The sequence below is a fragment of the Diabrotica undecimpunctata genome, chromosome 2 (assembly GCF_040954645.1).
Source record: "Diabrotica undecimpunctata isolate CICGRU chromosome 2, icDiaUnde3, whole genome shotgun sequence".
Classification (NCBI taxonomy): domain Eukaryota; kingdom Metazoa; phylum Arthropoda; class Insecta; order Coleoptera; family Chrysomelidae; genus Diabrotica; species Diabrotica undecimpunctata.
The window spans coordinates 155804005-155817743 of record NC_092804.1 but is presented as its reverse complement, the minus strand read 5'-3'; the positions used below and the strand labels follow the sequence as shown (position 1 = coordinate 155817743).

General features: G+C 32.7%; 2 protein-coding genes across 4 annotated transcripts in view; one reads left to right on the top strand and one right to left on the bottom strand.

The window, feature by feature from the left end:
- Window positions 1-681: 681 nt before the first annotated feature.
- LOC140433524 (uncharacterized) lies at window positions 682-1642 on the top strand. Its single transcript, XM_072521508.1, has 2 exons — window positions 682-1204; window positions 1281-1642. Exons 1-2 carry the CDS (start codon window positions 727-729, stop codon window positions 1628-1630), a joined length of 828 nt encoding a protein of 275 aa, XP_072377609.1. The 5' UTR covers window positions 682-726; the 3' UTR covers window positions 1631-1642.
- Window positions 1643-4236: 2594 nt separating this feature from the next.
- tou (bromodomain adjacent to zinc finger domain 2B toutatis) overlaps window positions 4237-13739 on the bottom strand; it is a 90092-nt gene continuing 80589 nt past the window's right edge. For all 3 annotated transcript variants that reach the window (XM_072523806.1, XM_072523807.1, XM_072523808.1), the window contains exon 25: window positions 4237-11325. In XM_072523806.1, coding sequence (XP_072379907.1) covers window positions 11172-11325 — 154 coding nt within the window. In that variant the 3' untranslated portion in view covers window positions 4237-11171. The remainder of the gene's footprint in view (window positions 11326-13739) is intronic.

The window sequence follows — 13739 nt, the reverse complement described above, 5'->3', positions numbered from 1 at the left end:
CTCAAGATTCTGTGCTACAGAATGTTGTGCACCGAGGAACGATCTTTTTAAGTTACCAAACCCCTCCTTTACTGGAGGAATAGCTAGAACACATAGGACCCTTTCTTTTTCAGTTGATTTTTCTAAATATGAAAATTTGTTCTAATTAAATACATGCTATTTTGGCATATTTTTTATATGTTTCTATTTTTTTTTATTATTGTTCGTGCAGGGATAAATAATACCTAGTTACTTTTTTTAATAAATTTGATTTTAACTCATGACTTTATCGTTACCCACTACTGTTGTCTCAACCCTCCCTATGCTTGCCTAAAATCTCCCTTTGCTTGTCTCAAGCCTCCCTTCATAAGAAAGGTTAGGTAGTACTAAAGCATATTATTCCGCTCTTCGTTATTGATATTTTATTGACTTTACGGTCATTAAATTTTTATGTTTAAGGTATTAGTCATGTTGTAACTGGATGATTGACACCTAGTCTATGCCAATTAAAAAAAAATTTCTTTCTCTCAATTTTGTTTCAAATGCATTACTTTTGCTGATAGCCAAAGAGGTTATTTTCCTGGGCTAATAACTCTGCATCAAAGTAACAGGTAAGCTGCTCCCACTATTTCGAATTTTGTCACTGCGCATCCAAAACTCGCGTCGCTTCATTAATTTGAGCTAGAGTATGATACTTTTGACATAAGTCACTATTATAAAATGTCAAAATGTTTTTAGTAATCAAAAATGGAAGAAGATGAGAAAGACGAAGACAAAATAGCCGAATCATCTGAAACAAGCGTATCTTCGGACAGTAAACCTCAACCAGAAGATAAATCAAATAAACGAACTGTCAAACAGATCATTAATGAAGTTCTAAATTGCACTGTAATACAATTACCACAAAGTGAACCGAATGAAAATAAATCAGTCACAAAATTAGTAACAGTAAAAGATATTTTGGGAGAAATTTTAGAGTACAATGTGTTGGATGAAGTGAGTACTTTGGATCCTTTTAGTATTGGGTCAGCAGAAACTTTCTATAATGGAGGTCCAAGTACTTCCAGGGCTGTTGATGTATTGGTGCATTCACAAAACAATACTAGTAATGAATCCATATTATGTGCTTGTGGTCCCAGAAATAATGAGCATGTGCCACGGAGAAACGAGATAGTTGTTCCAGTCAAACAGACACTTCCTTCATATTCCTCAGTTATGAGACAAGGTTCTTATCATTATCATTATGTTATAAACAATTTTCTGATCTGTATTTTTAGATACTCATAGATATCATTTTATAGGCCCTCAGGCAATCCTTAAGTCTACAGACTCCTTTATACCTAAACTGCCACCACCTTCTTACGCCGAAGCAGAAGGTATATTTTATAATGAGATGGCTCATACAGTTTCTTCAGATACAATAATTTTTGGACCAGATCCTTTACATCTCATTTGTCCAGTGTGTAGAGTAATAGTAACTACAGAAATAGAAAGGGAAAGAACTGGTTTTTCTCATTGGATAGCCCTTATTTTGTGTATATTTTTATGCTGGCCTTGTTGTTTGTTACCATATTATATGAAATCGTGCAGTTATACTTATCACACTTGTCCGAATTGTCAACATTATTTTGGTATGTATAACCCATTTTAACAATAAAAAGAAAAAAACTTTAAAAAGCTATTTAAATAACCTGTAAAAACAGCTAAAAAAAGCTGAAATTGTGCAAACTACATATTGCGGGTTTAGTTAAAATATCATGTTTAATTTCCTCATTCAGTCACTAAAACACAATCAATTTAGGTTATGTGGCCTAGATACGACGACTTTCTTTTCGTAATCTTTCTTATAGTTCTAACTCTCTATTTATGATGTTTAATACAGTTATATTATACATATACATATGTATTTACATCGCACATCGGCAACAACACTGTCACAAGTCGAAATTCAATGTTTTTTTAAATTTTTGTTGCATTAAATGGGTATTTTGTTAAACTTTCGTCAGCATCACTGCCGAAAAGATATTTTGTTATATAAGCGCTAGATGGCGATTTATGTCTATTATAGCCATAACTATTTTTGTAGAACTCCATTCAGCAACAGTGTAACAACTCACTTATATGACAGTATTGCAGTAACATTTAGATATATTTTTTTTTTAAGTAAGTGTGCTATACTACTACTATTTGCTAGTAGCGGTACATCTATAGAGATAGTTCTCAGCCAATAGCTGACATCTATAGAGATTTTAAAACAATTTATATGGAAGAAAATAAAAGTTATGGGAATGTCACCATGTTCTCACGAATTTTTAGGAATAAATTTAATTTATCATTTTTCCATCCTAAGAAAGATCAGTGCGGTACGTGTGAAGAGTATAAAAACGCGAAGAGTAAGGTCCATTTACAGGAAAATTATGATCGTCATTTAAAGGAAAAATATCATGTCACGTATTAAAAAAGGTAAAAATGAGCAAAGAAGAAAAGCACGTGAGTGTATTACTGTCTGTATTAATTTACAGGCAGCTTTCCAGACACGTTGTGGAGACATCAACTCCTTTTACTATAAATCAAAGTTAAGTATGTATAACTTTAAGTAATATATATGAGTTAGGATTATTGTTGTTGTCTATTGTTAACATAGGTATTGGTTTTACCCAGTATACAGTTATCTTTGGTAACGTATTTGTAATCTAATCGATAATATTCATGGACTTGTTTATTGATTTTGAAGTGCATTTAAGAACAATTCGTGTTTGAACGTAAGATTAAGGAAAATGGTTGTTTGAAAGAAGTCGGGAATTTTGAGTTCCTAGAAAATGTTAAAGTACTTACGACTGGGAAATTTGAAGACGTTGAAATGAAGAAAGAGGCATATTTGTTTTGACCAATGAAAAGGAAGGAAGGTTATTGATGGAAGGGGGTGTTAAGCCAAAAGAGTTTTTGGAATGAAAGAAAACGATAGTGAGTTTAGCGACAGTGGAGAGTTGATTCCCGATAGTTGAAAGGAGCAGTTTGTGTTTAAGAAAAAAAAGTAAAAAAGTGTCGGTCTCCGTTAACCATAAGCCTTGTAGGTATCCGTAAAAGTAACAAGTGCAAAGTAATATTTTTTGAAAAGTTAAAATTAAATTCAGTGATAAGTACTCATATAATAGTATCCGACATCGTAAATAAAAATTGTTCCAAGGTATTCAGATATACCTCTATATTTCTTTCTAACAATCTTCTCCGTTGCGAGGACTTCTGTTTCATTGACGCATAAAGACTTCAGTGTATTTTGACAGGAACTTTTACATAAACAATTTCATAATATTTTTAAATCATTTTTTGCAACCATAATTCATTATTGTATCTATACTGGTAAAATAGACTTGCGGTATTTTTTTTATATGCCTTTTTTTATATTTAATTACTTACTCTTTTCATAGATTGTCTGTTTTGTGCAATTTATGCTGTCATTAAAATTTGTGTTTATTTCTTTGGTAGAAACAATTTTTTTAATATACGGTTAGATTTTATTTTTGAATTTTATTTATCTATGAGCTTCATTTGATTTTGCCTTTCTGTGATTGAATGACGTAAAACCCTGAGATTATTTACCAATTTGAGCTAGCCCAAAAAATGTTTGTTTCATTATTATTAATTCATAATAAATATAAGTATAAATTTTTTATAACAAATACATAAAGAAAGAAGTAGAAACAAAACAATATATATATATATATATATATATATATATATATATATATATATATATATTCCTGGGTTTATCGGCCTGTTATAAATAAAATACTTAATTGTTTAAACGTTTCGGCTGTTTGTCATTTTCAATATGATCTTTATTTTATAAACATTACATTAAACAATTATATTTTTTATGGCATGGTGCCCTGTTTGACTGATATTATTTCATCCCAATTCTTGGGAACATAATGAATAGCAAGATTTTCGTCCAAATAACTTTTAATCCCGAATCTGTCATCAGTTTTTCTATACCCTTTGTACTTTTGGTTGTACTAATCCTCGTATGTACAGACGGAACTCACAAAACAAAGTATTTATATTTTTATTTCGATTCAATTTGCGAATAGTCTGCCAATAATCCATATCAGATTGTCAGATTTATCAGAATAATCTGCGAAATTTAGTCTGCCAATAAAACATATCAGATTGTGTGTCCTACACATTTTGCAGTTAGTGTCCAAAATAAATTGTGCTATAATAGATAATTTTATTTCTGGAAATAAAACACGTAAAAATGTATAAGCAAATATAATAAATATTATACATTAATTACATAGCCTAATTGAAAGTTCTCAAACAATTACCTAGCTACCGTTCTAAGTACATCAATTGTTCATTTACCATAATATAAAATAGTACATCTTGTCTTTGAGCGATTAACACTACTTCCGATTTTTTTTGTTACTGTAAAGATCCATAATTAATTAACAATAAAAAAATCTGTCATCACTCATATCGCCTATGCATTGTGTATCTATTTTAAAAAATTAAATAGAAAAATTACAAAGTGTGGCCTATAGGAATAATTAAAAAAAATCAACATTTTCATAGATTCAACGGATGAATTCCAAAATCAAAATTGCTCTAGCTATCATAGTTTGTCACTAAATATATTTTATACAACTTGTTTTCGTAATTTGTGTCACCAGACGCAATGCAACAAATCTGAAGAATCGATTTTTTTTTCATTTTTATTTCGACAAAATTGGACACACTGAATGACTGCCGCCTTTATATGATCTCAGAAAGTTGGATCTCTGGATGTGTTAGAAAACGTCCCTTGTACAGGTATCAAATTGCATTAATGTCATATATGATTTATAACAAAAGATCATCATTTCTTCCAGTTATGCCGGTCTTGAGCTTCCTGCAGCCAATTCCCAGCGATTATTTTCACGTCGTCTGTACACCGTGTAGGTTGTCTACCTCTGCTTCTACTATCAGCACGTGATCTCCACAATGTTATTTTTTGGATCCACCGCTCGTCATTCATTCTGACAACAAAGTTCGCCCAGTTCCACTTCAGCCATGCTATGCGCTCTATGGAATCTGTGACGCCTGTCCTTCTTATTTCTTCGTTTCTAACTCTGTCTCTGAGAGTCAGTCCAAGTAGCGAGCGTTCCATTCGTCTTTGGCTACTCTAAGTTTGGTTGGTGTAGCCTGGGTTAAGGAAATTGTTTGGGTGCATGTTACTCTTGAAGATGTTTAATAGAGCTCCACATGTGGCCTATACTAAAGGGATTTTTCCTTTCAGTTCGAGTAATTTGGATCTCATGACTTAATTATCTATATTTATGAATTTATCCTATTTCGTTGCAGTCGACTTTTGGATTTTCGCTTGGTACCAGATTTGTCATGTATTGTGTCTTTCTAAAATTTAGTTCAAACCAACTTCCCTACAGGCAGCATCTAACTCAGTAAGCATAGTTCCCATCTCTTTTCTTGTTAACAATAACAAAAAAATGTCCACTAATTTAAAAGGTAGATATTACAAAAAAAAAAAAATAAAAAATTAAGTGGATGGTTGTCTTTGATGGTAAGAATCTGAACGAATGAAATAACACGATACCAATGGAACAACACAAAGACCTGGATTAAAAAAGCAGCAGAATACATACCTCTTATGAGACAAAACAACGCCAATAGCAGTTTAGAAACAACAATAGTAATGTAAGATTTAACAAGAGAGGAAGAACTAAAAAGCTTCGAAAAGAAAAATCGTACGACCAATGATACCATGGACGCACTATGAACTACACAGTGAATTGGATGCTATTGGCACGTATTGAAAGGATAAAAGAGTAATAATACGGACTGGTTACGACCAGGTAAAAGAGCATTTTACAGACTGACTAGATGATCGAGAGAACCGGTGGGAGTCATAATGATAAGAAATATGGGAAAATCGAAAAAAAAAAAAGTTAAAAGTTCTAATCGGAAATCTCACTAGGATCTGTTCAGTATTGAGTCAGCAGATTCTTATTACAGGCGAAATAATTGAAAGCTTGGTATTTATTCTGTGGTGTATCTGTGAAGTATTGGTAACTGCTAAGTGTTAGTGTTAATTCATATTAAAACAAGTATCCGCCAGCCAGTTTAATTATCGCGATTTATTTAACCAATGCCACTAAAATGGACCCTTTTAAGGTAGCAAATAGATGGGAGTAGAATCTGCAACTTTTCGAGGCACTTTTGTCTTAGTTTTAGGCATATTTACTAAATAAGCTGATCAAATGTCCTATAAATAATTAATTTTCTTGCAATACATCCCTACTCCGACAAGCATCCATTGTTTTTATTATTAGTGCAACCTTAAAAACATATAACTAGATGTAATGTATAAAGAAACTTTAATCTATCTTACCTTACTTGCACAGTACTTTTCGTCTGATCCTTTAGTAAACAAATCATTAATATCTTTTCCAGTGAAAGTATTAGCTTTTCTAGGTTGAAAACCTTCACTTTTTCGCATTAATAAAGCTTATAATTTCTTATGTTTTCATATTTATTCCTTTATATAATATATATTAATAGTACCTCTAGGAATTGATTATTGGGCCCCTAGTGCCGACGATTTATTTTTGTAGCTAGTTCTGTAAAATACACCAACATGACGATTGTGAGATCGATTTTATATATTTTTTTTTCCTTTCTCCAGTTAAAAAGAGTTTCATAGGCTGCCATATACAATTTTCTTGATTTTTCTGGGAATAAATTCAATGATGCAATTTTAGCAGCTTGTTTCACTTCTCGCAGTGTTAAAGACATTTAATTTTATATCTTAATTTCATTTTTATTTTTTAAATCCATTTTATTCTAATTTTTAGTAAACTATTACATTAATTATTTTGCAGCTAAAATTTGACGTTTTAGTTAAGGGGACGTAAAAATGAAGGTATATTAAGATTTAGTTCGAGATGAAAGTAATATACTTTAAGACCCAATGATTATTTTCGTCTAATTTTTAATAATACAGATTTGTGATTTAATCATAGGAGAAACTAATAAGTATGCAGAAGAAGTATTTCTCTCAAGTCAAACAGAGTCCGCCCGGATCACAAGATGGAAATCATTCAGATCGGATGAACTGAAATCTTTAGGTTTACTTTACCATAGAGGTACTATCAAACTAAATCGGCTGAAAAATTATTGGAAGACAGATTCTCTGTTCAACACACCGATTTTTCGGCAGCATATCAGTCGTCATAGATACATGCTGATAATGGGACTTCTACATTTTTCTTCAAATTCAGACGAAAATAACGTACTCGACCGTCTGTAAAAAATTCGGCCTGTGCTTGATTTTTTCAATAACCAGATGTCAGAAATTTAGTATCCTGGGAAAGAACTATCACTTGATGAGGCCATGCTTGTATGGAGAAGACGTTTTTTTTTTAAACAATTTATTAAAAGTAAACGCCATAAATATGACATGAAGCTTTATATGTCAAGGGAACCAAACGGGTTACTCCTAAAATTTAATGGGTACGTGGGTGCAGGAACAAAGCAGTTTGGAAGAGGTTATACACAACAAACGGTTTTAAACTTAATGACCGATAAATTGAATTTTGGACATTCATAGACATTATCCAGAACTGGCAAAACAATAAAATATTGCACTCGGGGGAGTACCGACAGAAGTGAAAACTTCTTAAATTACGTTGAAATTATAAGTATTAATTTGATTTGTTTTTCTATCTGTATATATTCGTTATATCCCCCCCTTTCATTTGCTATGTCGTTTGGTAGGATTTGATCATTTGTTATTTTTTTTTTTTTCAGCCAGAGACCTTCTATAAGTCAATAAATCAAAATGTGTCTTACAGTAAACCTATTTTTATCCATAGTGCCCTGTGATATCTCGTATGTAACTATACGTTCATTAAAATAATAAACTTTTTGCATATAAACCAAGTAAATTCTTTTACTAACAGAATGAGGGAGCTGCCAATCCCAGTTAGTAGCTTCCTAACTCGTGTCGACCTTTCAGCCTGTAGGATGGTCAGTTGCTGACAAGTATTTGCCTGTGCGATATTAGGTTTCAAAATCTGGTCTCTCCATGGACGTATAAGTAAATCTTTATTTATACGTCCACGGGTCTCTCACACCGTGGTCACTACTCACGATTAATATTTTATAAGTTTTAGAGGCAAGTTTTTTTTATAACATAAAAACGTAGTATTCGGAAACGGAGCACAAGAGAACAGATGCTTTGCTTGCTAGTGTGAAACAGGAAGAATCAAACACAGCAACGATTTCAAGATGCTGCCGGTGATGAAGAAGAGATGGACGTGCTTGAGCAAAGGTATATTGTATTATTATGTAAGGATAAAATAACGAGATGGGCTGTACATGCACCACCTTCATACATCCGAACTCGTGTTCCAGCAAAAAACCTCATAACCCAGTTACCTGGTCCTAAAACTCCAAGCAAAAATATGACGGAATCTGTCACTATATGGAGAAAATATTATGATGCCGACATAATCAATATAGTTGTCGACCATACAAATCAGGATATCCAAAATTTCGGCCGAAAATTATAAGAGAGAGGCGTACTACCGAAAAACTGACGCAATTGAAATTAAAGCCTTGCTTGGTATACTTTTTTTGGCTGGAGTACAGATATAAAATAAATATTGAACGTGAAAGAACTTTTTCTACCAATGGGAACTCTCCTAAAAGGCTTAGACTGTGCTTTTCCCTCTCTTCAGCGGTTTCAATTTCTGTTGCTTCATCTTCGTTTCCATGATCAGACTACTAAGGCAGATAGCAAGCTTCTTGACAAACTTGCTCCTATGATAGACCTTTTTGAATTAGTTGTGAAAAACTATGAGTAAAATTTTTTGTTGTCAAAATACGTAAAGATAGATGAGATGCTATTCAGCTTTGAGGTTATGTGGAAGTACAACCAGAAGGACCTTTTGTACAGAGTAACTTCCCAGAGGACTTAGTAACTCGGTTGGTTAAACCTATTAGGGGAAACAAACGCAACGTATTTATGAGTAGATGGTTTACCAGTATTCACCTCTGCAAGACGGTGTTGAACGAATATGGGCTAATTATGATAGGAACTATACGCAGTAATACAAGAGGTACCTTGTATTACAAGGGAAAATTTAATGTCCTGCTTATTTCTTCTTTCTGTGACAACGATGGCGTTGACGAAGAAAGTGGAAAACCAATAATCATACACTAGTACAACAAAACAGGAATCGATATGGTTGACCAAATGGCAGGGAATTATGATGTTACGAGAAATACAAAAAGATTGTCAACGGTTTTTTACACTCTAATAAATGTATCAGGAAGTAATAGCTACGTTAGATATAATTTTAACACTGAAGAAGATAATCTCGTAGCTCGAAGAACTTTTCGATATACACTTGTTAATCAACTGACACATGCACATATATGCTCAGAAGGTCAGCTGATATTCACTTGTCTAATGTAATGAGGGGGAAACTGAGAGAACTGACTGGTGCCTCAGAGTTCAATTTACAACCCGAACCAGAGAAAACAGGAGGTACAGGTCGTTGAGTAATGTGCGAGTGGAAAAAAAAAGCGAAAAATTAGATTCTCCTGTAACAACTGTAAAGTATCTCTGTGCCTTTAACATTTGATCAGTATTTGTGCAAAGTGCGTACAAAACACAGATCAAATGGCCTAGTTTAATTTTTTGTTTCATTTTTTCCAATTATACTTTATTGACATATTTAAAACCCATCATTTTAATTTTTGAATAATAATTTATAAGGTGTTTCACGTATAATAAATATTTCAAAAAAGAAAAAAAAATGTTTGTTCTCTCAACTTTTTTCACGTCACGACTGCGGGGTTAAAAGTCCGGAAGATCGGAATAACATGTAGTACTTGAGAAATATACTTAAATGGGCGGCTGCAACTGCTCCTACAGGATTTAAGAAACTTAAAAAAACAATGGTTTCTGAATGGGAAAATATGTCCAAAGCCACCATCTGCAACTTACTAGTACGCATTAGTGTTAGTAGTATGTATATTATATTAAAAGTTAGTTAAAAGTTTTTGTTACAATTTTTACCAGTGAAGGTTTTTTGGTAAATGTTGACATTATAAGTAATGTGTTAATTTTGTTAAGGAGTTTATTTAATAACATATCAAGGTGTATTAAAAAAATTCATATCTGCTTTTGTGATTTATTTATTATTGAAAAAATCTCCAGCTTAACAGAATTTCTATCGGGCATGCAGAAGACCAGTTATATTTATCTAAAAACCTTTGAAATCCGAAAACCAAAATTACAAAACAAAAAGACTTTATAGTTTATTTCTTATCAGATATAATTGGAGATGAAAATAATATTTATTTAAATATTTATTCAACAATCATGTTAGTAGTAAACCACTAACCAATGTACACAATTAAGTAACACTCAGTGTGAATTTAATACACATAGGCAGGGTATAAAAACTGAAACGACAGTCATACAGGGGACACAATGCCATCTACAAAGAGTTTAGTTTAGAAGAAAAAATTACATACAAAAAAATAGACAGAGATATAAATCTCCCAAAAAATCACCTATACTCCTACGATTTCCTCACTTTTGCAATATTTATAAAACGGTATAGATTATCAATTTTATGATAAAAATTTTTTGACAAAAGTTGCAAGGGTAACGTTAAAAAACGGTGATGTGAAAATATATAAAAAAATTAATAGTGTTTAGTGATTTTCTCATTAGCGCCACTATTTATATTACAATTGATACACAATACTTATGATTTTTAGAATTATGGACACAATTTGCTTTTCCGGATAATTTTTCTATATGTGTGTATATAAAAGTTTAGTGTGAAAAAAAGTAATTTCAGAGCTTTACAGTAACCTTACATGCATCCTAACTCTCTATGACAAAAATAAAGTAAAAAATAATACTTTCAGATACTTTGTATCATAATACATGATCAATAATTACTTATACAAAAATATAACTAAAAAATTACATAAAAAAATTATAAATAATTTTAAGTCCGATCGACTACGCAACTTATAATCGCAAAAAAGCCTCTAGCACTTTTATTATCGGTTGAATATCACACACAGAAAACACCTGAATTTTTCTTATCAAAAATATGGCAAATGTTTTTATTTATTAACAATTACTGCCTCTTGGCGTGAAGCAATCCTCAACTATTTAAGGTTAGTTCGTTCCATCTGGCTTCGAAGAACTGTCTCATGGCGTGACCTGCTTTACCCACTGGGCTGTCATCCTCGTTGAACGTTTCACAGTTGTTGAAAATTTGCCTTACGTCGACACAAAAATCTTCTCTTGTTTTGTACCTATAACAATGATGACTTTAAATATAGAACTTGGAAAGTATTAAAAAACATGAGGAAATATAATACCAAAGACATAATATAAAAAATTAACATGGAAAACGGCCCAAACATGGAATAAAACCAGTGAAAACATGAATAATCCGATTATAACTCAAGGCTCCCTTCTCTGAATACATTTTAAAGAAGTAAAGGACGTTTATAAATCACTAAAGAACGAGAAAGCGTCAGGTCAAGAAAATCTAGTAGGAGAACTAATAAAAAACGAAACAGATAAGCTATGCTCTCCATTGAAAAATCTGTTTCAGAATTGTATCAATCAATGGGAAGCCTCAAAAAATGGAAAATGGAAAATATATCGAAAATATACAAAAACAGAGGACAAAGGCAACTGTGATAATTGCAACTCAATAAAGAACAAGCCAAATTTAGAGCGGGACGATCAACAATGAACCATTGTCTACAAAAACAAAGGCCAAAAGCAACTGTGATAATTGCAACTCAATAAAGAACAAGCGAGTACAAGAGATGCTTTGTTCGGCTTGAATGTGCTGGCTCAGAGATGCATGGATATGAATCAGGACATGCACTTATGTTTTGTAGACTTTGAAAAGGCATTTGATAAGGTTCAGCCAAGGTAAGAGTTGACAACTAGTACACCCAAAATATCAAAATACAGAGAGGAGTCCGCCAGGGTTGCGTGCTGTCCCCACTACTTTTCAATGTCTACAGCAAAGCGGTATTTCAAAAAGCGCTCTTAGACTCAATAGAAGGTATATCTATCAATGGAGAAGTTTTGAATAACTTACGTTTTGCAGACGATACAGTAATAATGACGGATAACAACAATGATTTACAGAACGTAATGCAACGCCTTAATGAATGCTGTCATGAGTACGGACTGAAGATAAATTTAAAGAAAACTAAATGCATGATCCTGACTAAATCTGCACATGCAAATATCCAACTGACTATTGAAGATACTGCAATTGAGAGTGTTAATAACTATAAATACTTAGGAACATGGATAACATCAGATGTAGACCAAACCAAAGAAATTAGGACACGCATTGAAATAGCACGTGCATCATTCATTAAACTTGAAAAGTTTCTTTGTTGTCGGGATATAAGGTTAGAACTGAGAATGCTTCGATGTTACGTGTTCTCTACTCTTCTTTATGGCTTGGAAGCGTGGACACTAAAACAAGTCCATCTGAATAAGTTGGCCGCTTTTGAATTTAGGTGTTACAGAAGAATCCTACGAATATCATGGATTCAAAGAATGTCAAACGTGGAAGTAACTAGAAGGATAGGAAATGAGGCGGAAATAATATTAACTATCAAAAGACGAAAACTTGAGTACTTAGGACATGTGATGAGAGGGCAAAAATACGCATTATTACAACTTATTATGCAAGGCAAAATCCAAGGAAATCGAAATGTGAGAAGACGAAGAATATCCTGGCTTAAGAACTTAAGGGAATGGTTTGAATGCAGTAGTGCAGAACTTTTTAGAGCGGCAGTCAACAGAGTCCGCATAGCCATGATGATTTCCAACCTTCGATAGAAGATGGAACTTAAAGAAGAAAAAAGAACAAGCCGGATTTAGAGCGGGACGATCAACAATGAACCATTGTCTACAAAACAAAGGCCAAAAGCAACTGTGATAATTGCAACTCAATAAAGAACAAGCCGGATTTAGAGCGGGACGATCAACAATGAACCATTGTCTACACTGACACAAAAAATATTAATAAAAAAATACCATATAATCAAGAAATCCATGATGTGAAAAAAAAAGTCTCTACACACATTTCTTTATATTTATTAACCTTAAATGATGTATTGTTTCAGCCACCGGTTTTGAGTTTAAAATGTGTACTTCATCATCAGTCAGGCATATAAAACTAAGAAAGGATTACAGTATAAGGGACATACCAACATGTGTAGCATTTTTAATTCACCCTGTAAATCATAAGAACCGAAAATGGTTCATAATCTTTTTGCGTTTCTAAGGTTAATAATCTAAACAACTTTGGATTCTGTTTATAATTAGCAGAGTGCTCTTTCGAAAAGAAATATTAATTGTCTCACTTTAACTTTGTCTTATCTCTGTTTCGCGTATAGAGTTTAAAATATCGCTGAGTTCTCACATCGGCTAGCTACGCATGGAATAAACAAAAGTCCACTTGAGGAAATTTCCATCCATCCTCGTAGGGAGAATGTGTCTTGAATCGCGTCACTTCTCTGGGAGCGACCACGAGAAATGGTCGCTTTCATTTTGGAAGTTCGAACTTAGAAGAATGTGTGAGTTCGTAAATCACCGAAATTTAATTTTAGTAAAAAATAGGAATAGTAATATAGCAGTTAAGTACTACAACAGTACTACAAAAGTACACACAGTCTCATTTAAAGAG

Bases quoted from the DNA above. Each gene is read 5' to 3' on its own strand.
- LOC140433524 (XM_072521508.1), top strand. From the start codon at position 727: ATGGAAGAAGATGAGAAAGACGAAGACAAAATAGCCGAATCATCTGAA. The intron at 1,205-1,280 runs GTTCTTATCATT...ATCATTTTATAG, and splicing joins TTCCTCAGTTATGAGACAAG to GCCCTCAGGCAATCCTTAAG.